The sequence below is a fragment of the Camelina sativa genome, chromosome 8, assembly GCF_030686135.1.
Source record: "Camelina sativa cultivar CO46 ecotype springtype chromosome 8, ASM3068613v1".
Taxonomy (NCBI): domain Eukaryota; kingdom Viridiplantae; phylum Streptophyta; class Magnoliopsida; order Brassicales; family Brassicaceae; genus Camelina; species Camelina sativa.
Genome location: NC_141887.1, coordinates 20,188,989 through 20,207,332, shown reverse-complemented (window position 1 = coordinate 20,207,332; position 18,344 = coordinate 20,188,989). Strand labels below are relative to the sequence as shown.

The 18,344-nt window shown below is 37.6% G+C and overlaps 2 protein-coding genes, 1 long non-coding RNA gene and 1 pseudogene across 6 annotated transcripts; 2 read left to right on the top strand and 2 right to left on the bottom strand.

Moving 5' to 3' along the window:
* Nucleotides 1–8,887: 8,887 nt before the first annotated feature.
* On the bottom strand, nucleotides 8,888–11,883 carry LOC104765077 (F-box/kelch-repeat protein At3g13680). Of its 4 annotated transcripts, none has more exons than XM_087463336.1 (6): nucleotides 11,672–11,883; nucleotides 11,064–11,124; nucleotides 10,844–10,952; nucleotides 10,670–10,759; nucleotides 10,291–10,583; nucleotides 8,888–10,178 (listed from the first exon to the last, which is right to left on the bottom strand). In XM_087463336.1, the coding sequence occupies exons 1-6, from the start codon at nucleotides 11,796–11,798 to the stop codon at nucleotides 8,960–8,962; spliced, it is 1,899 nt and encodes a 632-aa protein (XP_087319462.1). In that variant the 5' UTR covers nucleotides 11,799–11,883; the 3' UTR covers nucleotides 8,888–8,959. The 4 variants fall into 4 exon arrangements, with proteins under 4 accessions (XP_087319462.1, XP_019096560.2, XP_019096559.2 ...); XM_019241015.2 differs by having other exon boundaries at nucleotides 11,064–11,232; nucleotides 11,672–11,806; XM_019241014.2 differs by having other exon boundaries at nucleotides 11,064–11,258; nucleotides 11,672–11,769.
* On the top strand, nucleotides 11,646–12,378 carry LOC147940227 (uncharacterized). The gene is made up of 3 exons (XR_015564639.1): nucleotides 11,646–11,778; nucleotides 11,879–12,041; nucleotides 12,245–12,378. It is a non-coding gene; the product is annotated as an uncharacterized LOC147940227 (long non-coding RNA).
* A 241-nt stretch (nucleotides 12,379–12,619) lies between these two features.
* LOC104773995 (uncharacterized) lies at nucleotides 12,620–15,182 on the top strand. The gene is made up of 8 exons (XM_087461206.1): nucleotides 12,620–12,693; nucleotides 12,957–13,051; nucleotides 13,147–13,196; nucleotides 14,059–14,129; nucleotides 14,312–14,382; nucleotides 14,499–14,592; nucleotides 14,680–14,808; nucleotides 15,007–15,182. Exons 1-8 carry the CDS (start codon nucleotides 12,620–12,622, stop codon nucleotides 15,053–15,055), a joined length of 633 nt encoding a protein of 210 aa, XP_087317332.1. The 3' UTR covers nucleotides 15,056–15,182.
* Nucleotides 15,183–15,188: 6 nt separating this feature from the next.
* On the bottom strand, nucleotides 15,189–18,201 carry LOC104773997 (RNA-dependent RNA polymerase 1-like; annotated as a pseudogene).
* Nucleotides 18,202–18,344: the final 143 nt, after the last annotated feature.

The window sequence follows — 18,344 nt, the reverse complement described above, 5'->3', positions numbered from 1 at the left end:
TGAAGTATTGGAGGTCGATGGGAAAGAGAAGGTGGTGGTACCAAAGGAAGTTTTTTTCGGGTGCAAAACCCTTATGGGAGGATTTTGTGATTGGCAAGTTTCTAAACTCTAAAGCCCCACATGTGGGAAAGATTCACATGATAGTGAATAAGATATGGCGGCTTGGGGATAGGACATCGTTGATTGACGTTTTTGCAGTCAATGAATCTACGGTAAAGTTTCGCATCAGACATGAGGGCATAAGGCACCGGGTGTTGAACCATGGAATGTGGAACATTACGGATCTCCCTATGGTTGTGTCTAAGTGGTCACATTTTTCTGAGGAAGCTCAGCCGGCCATGACGTCAGTTCCATTATGGGTTATTCTTAAGCATGTTCCTCCAACTTTGTTTACGGACAAGGGGTTGGAGTTTCTCACGAGTGCGGTGGGTGAGCCTATTAGGTTGCATCCAAAAACAGAGGCGTGTGCCTCCTTTGATGAGGCTCAAATTATGGTGCAAGTAGATTTAACTCAAGAGCTACCTCGGGAGTATGTCTTCACGGGAGAAGAAGAGGGGGAATTGGAGTCAGTGATACACTATAGCTATCCTTGGCTATCGCCAAGATGCACTCGTTGCAAGAAATGGGGTCATCTTGTTGCAACTTGTTTATCCTCTGAGGTTGTTGTTCCTGATATGCAAGTTTCGACACAGTCCACCTCTAAGGATGTGGGGGATGAGGTTTCTGCTCATGATAAGAAAGTTCCGGCGCAGTCCCCCTCTAACAATGTGGGTGATGGGGTTTCTGCTCATGATAAGCAAGCTTCGACGCAGTCCCCCTCTAAGAATGTGGGTGGTGAGGTTCATCTGCCACTAGCCGTAGTTGAGATCCCGCAGATTCAAACTGCCTCTTTGCCGGTCCCAGGAGAGGGTCCATCGGTGGAGGAATGGATCACGCCGAAAACAAGTCGTCTTAGTCCGAGTAAACAGCCAGCGGCTCCTAACCCTGGTTTGTTTTCCATGTTGAAGAATTCTTACTCTGTTTTGGGGGAAGAAACAGAGCTGTTAGAGGAAAGTGAACCAGACAAAGCTACGACTGCAGGGGAGGTAGCTAATGAAAGTTACTCTGATGACTCAAATGTCATAATACGTCAAACAGGAGCTGTAGGAGCTGTGGTAAAACGCGGCCAACAATCAGATGTGCCTTTGAGGACTTATTTACATCGAGGAACAAAATCAGTAAATAAACAAAGCTCAACTCTTCCTACTTATTCTGCTAGGGATCCTCCTAGAGATCAGAGTAAGAAGCCTCAAATTAAACATTAATGTCAAGTTTCTGCTGGAATGTGCGTGGTTTGAGTAAAACCTCTAAGCATTCTGTTATTAAGCAGTGGGTGGAGGGTAATAATTTCAAGTTTGGGTGTTTGCTAGAAACTCGGGTTCGGGAGAGAAAGGCTCAGCGTTTGGGGAGTCGCTTATTTCCTGGATGGTCTGTTTTAACTAATTATGAATATAGTCGTCGGGGACGTATTTGGGTATTATGGAAGGACGATGTAAGGATGGATCCTTTCTATCAAAGTGAGCAGATGATAACGTGCTCAGTGAAACTTGATGATCGAACAGAGGAGTTTTTTTTGTTCTTTCATCTATGGTTTGAATACGGTGGAGGCTCGTAAAGTGTTATGGCGGGAGATAAACGATCACCATGATTCCCCTATATTTAAAAACAAGACTTGGATCTTATTTGGGGACTTTAATGAAACTTTGGATATGCAGGAACACTCAAGAGTTGATGACTATCCGATCATCACTGGAGGAATGCGGGATTTCCAGTCAGTTATTAACCATTGTTCCCTTTCTGATATGGCTTGGCAGGGTCCACTTTTTACGTGGTGCAACAAGCGGGAAGATGATTTAATCCTCAAAAAGCTTGATCGTGTGATGGTGAATGCCACTTGGACAAGGATGTATCCGCAGGCTTATAACGTTTTTGCAGCAGGGGGTTGTTCAGATCATTTAAACTGCAGGATCATGATGCAGAGAGAAAATCAGGGTCGTAGGCGCAAACCTTTTAAGTTTGTAAATGTCATGACTGAGATGGAGGATTTTATACCGCTAGTTAGAGATTATTGGCAGGGCACATCCCCTTTGTTCCTGTCTACGTCAACTCTGTTTCGATTTTCCAAGAAACTCAAGGCTCTCAAACCAGCTCTCCGTTCTCTTGCTAAACGCCGTCTTGGTAATATGGTTTTGAAGACGAGGGAAGCATTTGACACTCTGTGTCAAAAACAGCAGGCCAATTCGATTAATCCATCACTTCTAACGATGGAGGAGGAGAATGCAGCCTATCGTCGATGGGATCATTTGGCCGGGCTGGAAGAGAAATTCCTTAAGCAGAGGTCGAAGTTACATTGGCTGAAGGTAGGTGATAAGAACAACAAAGCATTTCATAGAGCAGCTGCAACTCGGGTTGCACAGAATTCTATCAAAGAGATCCATTGTGTTGATGGAAGAGTGGTTACAAATGCTGATGAGATTAAGGATGAGGCAGAGAGACACTTTAGAGAGTTCATGCAGTTCATTCCTAGTGAGTTTGAAGGATCCACGGTTGATGAACTTGAGCATATGTTGCCATTCCGCTGCTCTAGCGTTGATCAGCAAATTTCAACCCGGGAAGTAACTGGTGAGGAAGTGAAAAAGGTTCTCTTTTCAATGCCGAATGACAAGTCACCAGAGCCAGATGGTTTCACCTCAGATTTTTTTAAAAAATCATGGGATTTGTTGGGAACTGAGTTCGTCTTAGCTGTACAATCTTTCTTTGCTAAAGGTTTCTTGCCCAAAGGTACAAACTCTACAATTCTAGCCTTGATTCCTAAGAAGGTCTCTGCTATGGAAATGAAAGATTATTGCCCCATCTCCTGCTGTAATGTGCTATATAAAGTTATCTCGAAGATTTTAGCTAACAGACTCAAGAGGGTGTTGCCTAAATTTGTATCTGCGAATCAGTCTGCTTTTGTAAAGGATCGTCTGTTGATTGAGAACGTGCTACTTGCTACTGAGCTGATCAAAAATTATCATAAGGAGTCCCTCTCTGGTCGTTGTGCTATAAAGATTGATATATCCAAAGCATTTGATTCTGTTCAATGGTCTTTTTTGTCCAAGGTTCTAACTGCGTTGCAGTTTCCTTCTTTGTTCATTCACTGGATAATGCTATGTGTTACAACAGCCTCATTCTCAGTGCAAGTTAATGGTGAGCTAGCTGGGTTTTTTCGAAGCTCTAGGGGTCTTCGTCAGGGCTGTTCTCTCTCACCGTATTTATTTTTCATTTGTATGGATGTCTTATCTAAGCTCCTTGACAAGGCTGTCGGTGAACGTGTGTTTGGTTTCCATCCACGGTGTAAGAACCTTGGTCTGACTCATTTAAGCTTCGCTGACGATTTCATGGTTCTATCTGATGGCAAAGTACGGTCTATAGAGGGGATCATCATCGTGTTTACTCAGTTTGCCAAAATGTCAGGTTTGTCGATTAGTATGGAGAAATCAACTCTCTATATGGCTGGCAATGCAAAACATCTCGACTCGGTGCGTTTCCCGTTTGAGGTTGGTTCTCTCCCAGTTCGCTATTTGGGACTCCCACTAGTCACCAAACGGCTCACCTCTGCTGACTGCTTGTCGTTGGTGGAGCAGCTTAGAAAAAACGAATTAGTTCATGGACAGCTCGCTATCTCTCTTTTGCTGGTCGGTTTAATTTGATTTCCTCTGTTCTTTGGAGTGTCTGCAATTTCTGGATGGCGGCTTATCGTTTGCCGAGTGCGTGTATTGCGGAGATTAATTCTATCTGCTCAGATTTTCTTTGGTCTGGAGCAGAGATGAATACACGAAAGGCTAAGGTGGCTTGGGAGGTGGTCTGTAAGCCTCGAAGTGAAGGTGGGCTAGGACTGAGATCTCTTCATGAGGCGAACAAGGTTTGCTGTCTGAAGTTGATATGGAGGCTAGTATCTCATGGAGATTCTCTATGGGTAAAGTGGTCTCATGCAAATTTGTTAAAGGACACCTCTTTTTGGTCCGTGAAGAGTAATTCCTCTCTTGGGTATTGGATTTGGACAAAGCTCCTGAAATACAGAGAAGTGGCTAAAACGTTTTGTAAGGTTGAAGTTGGCAATGGACAACGCGTTTCTTTTTGGTTTGACAATTGGTCTGGTATGGGGATGCTTGCGGAGGTTGTGGGGGACAGAGGAGTTGTGGAGTTTGGGATACCTTGGCAGAGTTCTCTAGCAGCAGCATGGGCTCAACGGCGATGACGACGTCACCGTGCAGACCACCTACAAGAGATTGAGGCTGCTTTGCTTCAGTCCAGTCAACACCGGCAGCAGGGAGAAGACAGAGTACTCTGGCGCGGGAGAAATGATGTTTTCCGGCCCAAATTCATCACTTGGGATACGTGGAACCACATACGTACGACAACTAATGCGGTAGCATGGCATAGGGGGGTCTGGTTTGGTCATTCGACTCCAAAGTTCTCTTTTTGTGTATGGTTGGCTGCTCTTGATCGTCTCTCGACAGGGGCACGTATGATCGCATGGAATGGGGGGTTTGCCGGTTCTTGTACTTTTTGTCAACTAGCCATGGAAACGAGAGATCACTTGTTCTTTGCGTGTGACTATGCCTCTGCAGTCTGGTCAGCTGTGGCTAAAGGTCTGCTAAAGGCACAATACACTACTGACTGGTCTATTCTACTTGAAAATATTTCAAACCCTCACATCCCACTTGTGGAGGGGTTCCTTATTCGGTATGTTTTTCAAGCTGTCACATACATGATTTGGAGGGAGAGAAATGGGTGTCGCCATGGTGATGCGCCAAAGCCTGCATCAGTATTGATAGAGTGGCTTGATCGACAAGTCAAAGATCAACTTTTAGCCATTGGACAATTAGGCGATCGGCGTTATGATGAGGTGTTTCTGGTTTGGTTACAATCTCGTTGCTAAGGGTGATGGTTTACTAGTTTCTCTATAATTTGTATTTTCAAACAAAGTTGCACAAGTTGTAAAACAGTTTATTTTTTCTTTTGAATATAATTTAACATTAAATTCAAAAAAAAAAACGAAATGAGTATATATAATTTTCATTAAAATATATCAAATAAACCCACGCGTAGCGTGGGTTCAAAACCTAGTAAAATAATGAAAATGGAACTGATTAATAATCATCTATTTCTTTCCTTATGATCTGAGATTGGTTGATTTGCAGGTGCACTAAGCTTGTACAAAAACCTTAATGATTACAATTAGAGATATTTTGTATACATCACAGATTAGTAATATATTTGTTTGGGGACTAAGGGGCAACTGATTTGGCTTGAGATATCGATACAAACTGAAACACATGGAGGGTTTTAAGTTCTTACCATTGAGGAATGAACATATTTATTTAGCTAATACTAAGATCTTTTGAATTTTCATAGTATTAATATATCAACACAAAAAACAGAAAATACCTCAACTCAGCGTGTATCTGATACTAGATTCGGACCCGCACGTACGTGCGGGTTGATTCATAAACTAAGTTTACAATGAGGTCTGAAATATATTATATACGTGCCAGATTTTTTTTTTATAAACTATGTTTGAATATAGTTTGAAATTATTTTGAAAATGTTATTTGTAAAATGTGTCAATATATTTGAAAGTAATATATGACAAATCAATATATATGTAAAACAATTGTAAAAATGGTTTCATACTCCATAGTTGAGAGTACTGTTATTCGATATGTAACATATAATTAGAGGGTATAACATTTATAACTGAAACTAAGATCGGTTGTTTACATTCATTTTGTGAATGTTAGGTTGAAGCCCTGTTTTAGAAATCGTTAGGCGCTAGTCGGGCGGTCAGGGTGGGCTTAGCGCCTAGCGAGAAAATCGGGGATTAAACGGGGATTAATCGGGGACTAGTTTTATGGTTATTTTATTAAATTAATAATAAAATACAAATATATAGTATTAAATATATGAATAATTCTGTTTATGTTAAAATAAAATATCAAATAAAATATAAAACTATAGTATTGTCTTTAATATTACGATAAACACATAAAAACATAATTTTAATAGAAAATTTTATGATTTTTATTAAAATTTTGTACATTAGTTATTGTAAAATATCATAAACTCTTAATTTAAATGTCTAAATAACAAAAATATAGATATTTGATTTATATTTTAATTTAAAAATAGTCGGTATATACAAAACTAAGCGGAAAATAATCGGAGTAGACAGATTATAATCAAACTAGACGGACATAATTAGATAATCGATGCTAGGCGGGGATTAATCATTAATCGAGGCGGAGAGGGTGGGCCTAACGATTTTGCGGGGCGTAATCGGTGCTAGGCGGGGATTTTTAAAACAGGGGGTTAAAATAATAGCGGTTTCACCAAGAAATTTGGATTGATGTGATGGTGGATCCGGATCAAATAAGAACCAAATTAGTGATTGATTAGATTAATTATTATTATATCCGTAAACCCATCTCGAAAAACTGCTAAAAGTATCAAGCTTGTGAAACCCATCTCGAAAGATTTTTCCGGTAACGAATTTAATATTTGTTGGCCTGTAGAAAACTCACCCTAGGAAACCACATGTGTAATGTATGCATTTGCTTAGCTTGAATTTGTAAACCCATGGATAACAAACATTTCAATAAATCATTTTTTCTAATATGTAAGATTTCTATTAAGGGATTGGATAAAAGATTATGACGGAATACTTGTATTTTCATTTCTAATATTCTCAAAAATACAAATGTCTATAGAATTTTTTTATGATACATAAAATTAAAATAAAAAATTACAATTTAATTCTTAAATGTGTAAACTTTTTTTTGTTTTGTTTGATGGACATAATTAAATAACACACAAATTAAATGAAAATAAATCAGATAATGTGAATTTACAATTTCTAATTAGTTTTATAAAATGTATTATTAGATATTTTCATAATGGGACATAAAAGTCTACACCTTATGATATATGTTGTGTTGGTGGACAATCAAATCTACTATACAATTACATGTTATTCTCTTCTATATGTTAAGACTAAACATCATAAACAATAAAACAATGACATGAGAGTCAGAGACTTAAGCCCAACCTAAGTAACATGCTCTCTTCATCATTTTCTCCACATTAACATTCTCCGTTTCATAAACACCATTGATATTTCCAGTGGAAAATTCGAATTTCAGAGCAACATAGCTCCAAATTTTAAAACAAACAAATCTAAAACTAAAAGTGTCTCTTGAGTTCTTCAATGTCTTGGAACCATATGTCTTTGCTTTATCCTTTGTGTTATGGTAATCTGTAAAGTTGAAATGGAACAACACCATCTCCGATTCGTAAACACCATTGATATTCTATTTTAAACTTACGAATAAAATCACTAAATTCAATTAAAATACAAACCTGAGTTAATTGCTTCATTCCAATATACCTGCTTATTCAAGCATAAATATATTAGAAATGATTTCATGTAAAATAAGAAAACATAAACATTTGAAACAAAAAAAACATACTATCGAAACAATGATTTGTTTTTAACTAACACAGTTTTTTTAATTGGGTTGGAGAAGTACCTTTTTATTGACAAATCAATAATTCAACTGTTGCCACCGGATGAACTCATGTACAAAACCTATATGCATCCTTACACTCTTTAGGTTTTGGTATTATAGCCGAGGTCACTATTTATGTATGTTTTCACTATCTGCAAACACAAAATTTCTTACTTTAAATATACAAAAATAACAAAATTGTGAACCTACTAAAATAAAAATAAAACTCACCCGATAAAAATTAATATAGGAGATTAATGATGAAGTTTGGTTACATATTCAACATCATCTGCCATTTTCTTTTCAAAAAATTTTGCACACTCGTATTCCAAGCTATGCAGGGTTAATTAGGTTATGAAAATATTGTTTTTATGAAACGATTTATGTACTGTGTAACTTTAAGAAGATATATATATATAGCTCGAACATAATTAGGGTTAATAGTATCAAAATCTCAACAAATAAATACTTAATTGCATATTACGTTAATTTCTCATGCAAAATAAAAGCTGAATTAACAGCATATCTTAATTATGTATTTAATTGTATTAAATTGATTGGTTGTTTCCATAATTATCTCACAGTATAAAACCAAATCAAATAAGTTTACATATATATAATTTCGACATTAGTTTTTGATTTTTATGTAAGCAACTTTAAACAACTTTCTGAATTATTGAGTAATTAAAATGTCGTTTACCTTAATTATTCAAACTGATAAGATTTCTTTATGTTGCATTATTAGGAAACTTATTATTTTGCATTTGATATGGATACACGTTTATTTCCAATTACGTGGGTAGATTTATTTAGATTTAATGGCATCTACACTAAACTATCTTGCTAACCATATTTGTTTGATTATGATTTTCATGTGTTAAAAATCAATTAATATTTCGGCGATTTGCTTAGATTAAGTTGCTAAGCTTATATGAACTTTCTTTAGAAATTCTAAGCTAATTTTGGGGGATTGATTTAGTTAGATTGTTTATGGTAGGTATTATTAATAAGAGCCGATTTTTTATGTGATATGCATATGTTAGGTATTAATTGCACCTGATTTGGAAGGTTTATATGATTTTATTTTGGATCGGCTACTACCACTTATATCAATCTGTTTGGTCATAGCTTAATATCAATCTGTTTGGATACAGTTTTTTACATATATTTATTCTGATTTCAGTGGCATTTCATTGTAATAATGTCTAACCCTATGTCTTTTTATTAAAAATGCTTCCATTTTAGTAGTATAGATTAAGGAGTTACTTCTAAAAAAAGTAACTAAGTTTAAAGAAACATACCAAAAGCAAGATACCAATCTTTAAAATATTATGTAAAACACAAATATAAAGTAATGAAAATGACACTTATTAATAATCATCAATTTCTTTCTTTATGACATGAGGCTGAGGTTGGTTGATTTGCAGGTGCACTAAGCTTGGAACATAAGAAGAAGAGCACACAAGTGGGCGACAAAATTGGCGAGGAATATCTCCATAACTGGTACGTTTTCCGAGATTTGGAGCCTCTCCGATATTCACAGATTTGAAGTATCCATCTTGTCCAATTATGTTGGCTGTTTGGTTAAAACGGGTCTTGGTCCGTTCAAATTCGTTGTCTAGATCGAAAAACACAGCAACTTTCTTCTCCTCGTCAATGAAGAAACTCCCAGCTAGAATACTAACGCTACAACTAGAGGTCGAACTCAAAAACATGCTCCACGACACTGAACCGAGACTAATTTGATTCGTAACACAAATCTCCACTGTGTGACGACGAAACTTCCGCCAGCTATCATGTATTACCGCAAGCTGCTCGTCTCTAACACAAGATAAAGACACAAAATTATCTGGACCAGAGGAGGGAAACGGCAGAGGCAGCGGTGGTCCAAATTTTTCCAATGTAAAATCAAAAGGGAGTAGAATCTCCCCTCTCGTTCCTGCATCTCTTATTTTCATTTCAGCCAAGAAATAAGTATTTCCTTTCAAAGACACGCCACGTTGACAAGAATCTATATCCCAGTCAGGAGTGTCATAAAAAACCTTCCATGAATTAGAGCTAAAATTGTAGATTTCGTAACACAAAACTTGGCTTCTCCAATCTGTATCACCGAAAAGCCTCAAGATTTTGTGGTTACGGTTCTTGTCATATCCGAGAGCATACCTGTCTAACCTGTGGAAGTTAATTCTTGGTTGGATCCATCTAGTTTGCCCCAAATAGGGATTCCACACCACAAGCCTTGAGTTGTCCTTAGTGACGCATAGGAGTAAGCCGTCACAATGAAAGACTTTAGTTATCTCGACTTGGTTAAGTATACCTCCTACTGGCTTTATAGATGGATCATCCAAGTTTTGGAGATCGAACTTCACCGAGCAAACCCTATAATCCATCATAATGAACCCTAAAAAGTACTGATTCCTTTCTGCTGTTGCTTTTTTACCAAAGATCCGACTTTTCGATAAAGCGTTCCACTCTTTGCAAGTAGAACGTATTGCCATCAGAGATGTCATCGGAACCCTAGAGAGTATCTCCTCTACCAAATCTCTTGGAAGATCAGACATTGTCATTCTTCCAGGTTTGAACAAATGGCTACAGTGAAAAAGATAAAAATTAGGAACGAGTGTATAATTTGAGAAACAAAAACGGTAGACTCAGGAACAAAGGAATGAGAATATTCATTTAGAAGATGATAGAATCAAACCTGTCAGGCTTGAGAAGCGAGCTTATACCATGAGCAGCTTTGTGTTTTTGCCTCACATCAAGGAAGCTAGATGGTTCTTCTAAAGTGTACAGCGCAGCCATCGTTATGAAAACTGTGGCAATCACAAACCTCTGCAGCACTCTACTAAATACATCTTTTGCACTCTGGTCCAAATCCAAATCAGCACAGATATGCGCCATCATTCCTCTCTCGTCTAGCTTCTCAAGCAACTTCCCAAGATTGCCTCGAACAAGTATTTTTATGTAGCCAACATGTTGTGGCTTTATAACAGTCTGTCATACATAAAAGGGGTATCAAACTCGCTAGAGCTGCTTCAGTAGGAACAAAAAAAAATATCAAGGATCAACATTCACCCTACCTTAAGATTCTCTTTTAACACTCGGATGAAATAGCTTTGAATTTCTGACCGGCAGAAGTGAGTCAAAATTTCTTGCCAGTCCGGTGGATGCTGTCCAAGAGGAAATCATGTATCAGGTACAGAGACGCATTCAGGGTATAAAGAGTAAAGAAAAATCAGAAAGGCCATACTTACATTGTATCTGCCAAGATTTGGTTGAAGTTTTTCTGCCAAGATTTTGAGATCGATTGATTTCCAAATGCCGTTTGTTCCAACCAAACCTAGGACCCTTGGAACTGGAAGCCTGCAAGTCAGAGATATTAATTTTTAGAGTCCTAAAGACAGATAATCAAACAGATTCCACCAGGCAATTTATAATGATTAGCTAACTTGTGCAATTTTAAAAGCATTGGACCTATAGCGTTGGGTCGTAGTATCTTTCTCCAATACCCTAGGAAGATTGATAATAATCATAGCTTCGAAAGGGAATTCATGCAACAAAATCTCTCAGTTAGTGTGTGTCCAGTTAGCTTGAGGGTAACGCATTCATCAAAATAGTGTTTTTTTCTTCTTTTCTTCTTCTCCTGAAAATTGATTATTCATGTCGAAACTACAAGATTCGAATTCGTATGTTTGAAAGTTAAAATCTTATATGATGATAAAAAAAAAAAAAAAAAAAAAAAAAAAAAAAAAAAAAAAAAAATCAATAAGGTAATATATTTGGTATATAATGAATCGAATTATCAAATATTGATGATTGATATAATCGAACAGTATCGCATCTCACAAGGACACAACATATATACAGTGCAGTAGGAACTGGACAACCAAAGATGAAATCCTAGTTTAAACCCACATGATCAGAGATAAATTGCAATCCAATCATGCCATTCAAGTTCGTAGGGGAAGAAATTTAAATAAACCCATATGAGCGACCAGAGACGGAAGCCAAGCAAATCCAGACCAAAAAAAAATATCGAAACACGCAATTGAACTTCATAGGAGAAGGGAAGGATCTGGTACCAGACAGTGTAAGAGCAGATTGGCGAGGAGGAGATCTACGGAAAATTAGGGTTTCTCTCTTTACTTCTTTGGTGAAGCCTGAAAGTGGTTTGTAAGTTGTAACGAAGGTGATGTTTATTAATAACATATATAGAGTGTATATATAATATATATATAAATATTACGCTACTAAATACAATCCCTCAATTAATTTGGAAATATCCGAAGAGATCGGTAGGAAATCCAAAAGCCCACGTAGTCATCCGAAACCACAAGACCGACAAATCGAGCCACCACCGGTGAGCTCTTTACTCTTAGACTTCCATCTTCAGTCGGCATTAGATGATCTTTTCGGAGTATATTTGCCTATCAAATATCCACTCTGACGCAGGTAATTTCAGTTATTGCTTGGTATATATGTGTTTCAAAAAGAGAATATGCAGTTGTATACCACGGTTTGGTTTACATTTTTTTTTTTTTTTTTTTTTAAAATGTTAGAATTAAAGGCTGACAATTCTATATTGCATTGGTGATTTTTATAAGTTTTGTTTGCTCCAAAATATTTACATGTGCTTGCCACATTTTGTGGTGCAGGAGATGAGAAAACACACTTTAAAGTGACTCTTTTGCCGGTATAGATTTTACATTGCAAGGTTGCCTACCTGATTTCGTCTTAGACATCAGGTTCATCTGTTGCCAGTGCTGAAATACCTGAAACTATTCATGCAGCTTGCAAGTAATGTTTGTTCAGTTGCAGCTTGCTTACGTCTCTCCAAAAAAAAACATATGCGTACTACTGAAAAGATTATTCTAGAGAAAGATGACAGCATCTTGCTGATATTAATAAACCACATAATGGATGCTCTGAAAATCTAAGGATTATTAAACACCCTCTTTACCCTTCTTTGCTGTAAACTTTTCTACAGGGCTTCCCAATACATTAATTAACCCGGCTTTGCTATAAATATTATGGTGGTTTTCAGGCTTGCTGGGAAATCTTTGCTGAAACTGTTAAAGAGATGGCTTCTGTTGCCTTTAAAAGTGTGTTCTGTCCCTTACTGAAAACTTGCGAAATCTGGATGCACCAGAGAATTTAGTCCTTGGTTATTGCGCCATTCTTGCTTGACAACGGTAGTCATTTAGTGTTAGTTGTTCTTTGCTTTATTTCAGTTGCAAATTCTTACAGTCATTTATTTCATTAACCTATATTTTCATTGGAAAATCTTTTGAAACGTTTAGCTCCCCAACTCTTAGATTCATAATTTTGAAAAGGTATGGATACATTATGCTTTTTTACTTATTCCAGGTACAACTTGATGGCTAACAGAGTGCTCCTTCTGCTAGCTTTGTCCTCTAGGATTGACCCAAGATTCTCCTTCAAAATCCTTGATAGAACTGCCGGTACAAATTTTTATTGGTAGAATATATGGGAAGGCTTTGTATTCATGTTATTTGTGTTTCTCCTTCTTAACTAAGATCATGTTGGTATTTTCCAGGCCACTTCCTGAAAAACTTGAAAAGTCAACTTCCTCAGACGAGAATACTGGCAATTTTAGCTTTAAACACTCTACTTAGAGCCACCTCATAAGATGCAAGGCAAGGATCAACCTTCTGTTTTGAGAAGAAGGATTCTGAAAAACCTGATACTTCTGTGTGACAATCATCAGATATGGGAAGCAATCGGTGTAAATCTTTCAGTGTTATGCTCTAACATTCGGCTGGGGATGTTATATCAACAAGAATAGATGTTGATAGCCGACTTGAGAAAATTGGTTCAAGTTGATTAGTGCATGAGCATCTGAAGCTTTTACAGATATTTAACATGCAAGCATATCAGATAGCTTGGAGTCTTGGACACTTCAACAGATGTAGTTATGGAAAAGCTCAATTAAATGGCAATTCTCTAGATGCTGTTAAATGGATGAAGACGTGTTGGGAGAGTTTATTTTTCTTCCCTTTGTTACAGACTTTTGGTAAAAATCTTCTTTATTTTTATCTTATCTCATATCTGATAGAAGTAATTGCGGGATCCCTCTATCCGTTGATATCCTTACAGGTACAACCATTGTATGTTTTTTTGGTATAGCCTTTATATATTTTATTTTTCAATGGCTGGGAATCATGGGAGTATTATTTCCATCTATGAAGGAAACATCACATAAAGATCTGTCAACATTGGTAGCCTTCCAGCTGTGGCGAGTTTTCTCAGAATCTCATCTACAGAAAGATATTGGAGTTCTTTCTTCTGCTCATGACTCTAATTAGCGGATAAGATCTTCAACCCCTGACATATCTGCGAGCTATTATGTACAAGTAATATTTGTTGATTACATCTATATAGCAAGGTAACAAGCAAATGGCTGTTGGTTAATACAACTATCTTATTCTATTTTAACCTTTCGTACTAGGCATACACTCAACTCATGAAGAGAAACAGAGAATCTGTGGAAAAGCTCCTTGTTGACAGCCAAATAGAGAGGTAAGTTCTTAGGGTTCTTTTTCTCCAGTAGAGGTTATGTTGTCCAGTAGGATTGCTTCAAATGATCAACCTTGTGACTAGTTAACTGTATCTGGAAAGATCACGTGTAGAGTTTTTACTTTATATGATGTTATCTGGTCTTCAGGTACGAGAGCATGCTGCATATTTTCTGGAGGAGATTAATATTTGCTGCAGATTTTCGTGATAGATCCTATTCAGAGGCAAACTCAATCCAAAAGAGAAGAAACCGGAGGTTTTCCTTCTTCCCTTATAAGCATCTTTGTCTTAAAAACAAACAAGATATGTTCATCAGATATTTTCTTTGATTATGTTTTAGCATGAACAGAGAATTGTATCCAATTGTTTCAGGTAAATCAAGTTCAACTCAGTCCATTGCAAAGGTGCATGCAGCCGTTCTTGGCTTGGTAGCTTCAGTTTTGTCTGTTCCTTATGACATACCCAGGTTTTAACATCTTTACGTCAAAGTGTTTGATGCAGAGCTTGAGACATCTTTGAAAAATAATCTTTAAGCTTTTGTAAATATTTTCAGCTGGTTGCCGGATCATGTGACGTTACTGGCTCATTTTGCTGGTGAACGTATAAAATCGAGTGTGACTAAAGCAGTAGCTGAGTTCCGGCGAACATCCAGGAAGACTCTTCCACTGAAAAACAGCTTGAGGTAATGAGTTTGGAATTTACATATTAATGCATATATAAGGAAATTTCTAAATATATACGTCTTTATCAAACAAGTTGGGAATACAAATATACAATAATAGGAATCACAACTTTGTAACTCCACCTTTTATTGAACTTTCATAATTGTGTGCCCAATAATAGAGATGACAAAATAAAAGTTATAAAACCTTGGTTTCAGTTTTTATTTCACAACGAAAACTTTAAGTTATAGAAGGAGCTCAAAGTAAATGATGGGATGGTGGCGTGACAACTTTTGAAGACAATTAAATGCGGAAGTAAAAGAGTCCAAAAAATGAGACGTCGACACCAAATCAAAACAGAACAACACAAAAAGACTTGTATAATGTAATTGCAATTTATTCAGCGATCCCTGCTGCGACTCTCCATTTTTTTCTTCTTTATACTCAGAAGTACATTGTAAATGCACCATGGAAAACTCAAATAACCATCAACTCCACGGTACGTAGGGCTATAAGTCACTTGATACCATGCCGAAGCAGCTTTTGCCTCTTCTTCTTCTGCATATTCTTTGAACCACGACGAAGAAACTTCTTTTATCAACGAACGAACCTCGCTTCCAACAGTCTCCCCTGTCTTGGTGAACGGCTCCATACTGCGAGCAAGTATCTCGGCCTCCGTTTTAATTCCATATAAATCCATCAGGTGACGTAATTTGGACCGGTATCTTTCCTTGTAACGCATAGCATTTTCAACATAGTCCTCAAATCCACGGACTACCATGTCTTCATCACAAAAGTCCGAGGCCGCATCACCAGTAGAGGAGTTCATCGGGATCGGCGGAGGCAAGTTTTGAATCTCTCTAAACAGCTGCCCGATTACGTTTGTCGACACATACGACATTCCAGGTTTTTCCATGAAATCAGGAAACCTTGACGTAAAGCTCTCGAGGAAACTCCACTTTAGCACCTGTTTTTGGGGAGTCAACCGCAGTTGAAAACAAACGTGCGAGCCGGATGCATTTCTCACTGAAGGCCTTATCCTCTTCTCTATCGGCATGAACGAGGTGGGAGTTTGCAATGGTTCCCAGGGTATCATCTAGAATGAAATCAGTGAAATAATCCTTAATTTCCTGAAAAGACATAGAAAAAAATCATCAGTCTCCAAATGCAAAGAAGAAGTTAACTAAAATGGCTGTGAGTTTTGAAGTTCTTTTTACCTCAATTGTAACATCGTGATCCAAATTTTGAGCTTCTTCTGGAGTATAATCCATCGGCTCAAAAGTATCTGGTGGTATTAAATCCATGTCCCATGATACAAAATACGTGTCGCCATCCAAATCACTGCCCGAACACTCATTCGGGTGCGGCCTAAGAAATTAAAACTTGTAAAAAATCACGATTAGAAATGTTTATTTACCTTGAACCTTTCTGTGGAAACACAACGCAATCTACTAAATGATGCAAAGTTGGAACGTTGGTACATTGAAGAACGCGGATGTCCCCCGGATGCAAGCATGGCATCTTGGCAACAACGACCGGTCCTTCAATGATACTGCAACTTTTAGACTCTGATGTTGGATCCGAACATTGAACGAATACTTGACCGTATTCTAGTGTACGGGTCTCGTCTAGGCAACCTATCAAGGTTCTGCCAAGTTGGATTGATATTCTTGACTTTTTACGTAGTTCGAACAATCTGTTTTTTATAAAATATTGAAACATCATCGACAGGAACGGTTCGGTATCAGGTTTATAACCGGACAATATCAGTTGCCTGAGAACTATTGTATCCCACCCCGGAGCCACTGAATCAAGAGCCTCTATAGGATCACCAGTAAAGAGTGAGCTGAACTGTTCCACTACTTCTCGTTGTTTCGTTAGAAAGACCTCATCTTTGACTCCGAGAGTAGACAACAGCGTAATCAATTGTCTGTTCAGAAAACATGGTTGATACTTGCTCCACGCCAGTACATCAAAACTAGTGCAGTTCGAGTCGAATTTTTTCATACTGTTCCTAAGAGAGAGCTTCTTTGACAAGTTCGTATCAATAGCTACCACGCCTTTATACCCAGCATAGCGGATTTGGAAAACAGATGGTATTAAATCATTTAGACCACATTTTTTTGCAACAATCTCTGCAAATTCAGCAGATATCTTACCAATGCCATCTGAAAATACATAGAGTGTCCCTGTAGAAGAAATGATCTCGACGTCTGGAATTAATTCAATCTCCTCTGTTATAACATCCTCTGTCTCTACAGAGGAGCTAAAACATTGGCCGAGTCTTGCAGCGTATTTTGCTACATTCCTTATACTTTGAAAATCACCCATCCAATCTCTTATAGATGCTGACGTTACCCCAGCATCGCTTTCTGAGAACATCCAAAGAGAAGTTTCCCGCAATTGGCTATTAGAGAAGGCTAAAAATTCGAACAATTTATTACCGATGACAACGCCATCCCGAAGAACACTATTAATCCTATCGTATAGTTTTGTTGTTGCCCTTGACCGTGCACACAGATCCAGGGAACGAAGCTTATTAAAATCCTCATCAACAAAGGACAATGAGAGAAAATTATTTATATGATTTGAAAATTGTCTAAGCACACACGGTTTGAATCTTTGAGCTCTGGTCCTCTGAAATAGACCTTTGTTGGTGTCACCTTCACCTGATGGATATAGAAATTGTCTTCCAGGGATGGTCCATCAACCCCTTTATTGTCTACCCAATCCAGTTTTTCTTGTTGGAGCCAAGCAAAAGGGTCATAGCAATAACATTCAGAAAGACCAAGTTTTCTAAAGGATGCGTCTAAAAATTTCATATCGTTTTGTGTAGAGTTGACCAGTTTAAAGAAATCTATACTTAGAGCTGGACCGAGGAGAGTCCCATTCTGCACCAAAGAATTCAGTTTAAACAAAGTCTCGAAAGTTAAATCGATTCCAGAGGGAGAATCAATAACAGGAGCAAGCTTGTTTGCCCTTGATGTATAACAGTTCCCCCGTCGTAACTCAAAGCTGCATCGTTTGTGCTCTGAGAATTTTTTGTTGCAGCTTTTACGTAGTAAAATCGGGCGTGGGAAACTGCAAACAGTACGCAAAGGATTGACCAATAGAAGAATCGGAGGTAAAATCCGTACATCTTACCCAATCAGCAGCCACTGCGGGGTACTCCTTTTCAAATACCTTAGGAGATTTAGTTAGCAAAATACTAAAAACTTTGCTGAATGCATTGTAATTTGCTTAGTGCTTTTAAAAGCCATATGAAGTCGATACTTCTGGTTGTTTAACCATATTACCTCTATACATAGAAGTTCGTCATTGAAAATCTTATAGGAAGAAACAGGAATTTTATGAAGATACGACATCTGATCGGATTGCACCATGTTACCCAAGTAGAGATTCGTAAACTCCATGGCATATATTGTCAATCGTTCCCTCTTTTTCTTCTGCTTAACCTAGAAAATTATCTCTCTGTCGAACCTTATGCACGTAACAGTATATAGATTTTTAAAAACTAAAACCTATATTATAAAAAGGAAAAAGAAATCTCTGACTC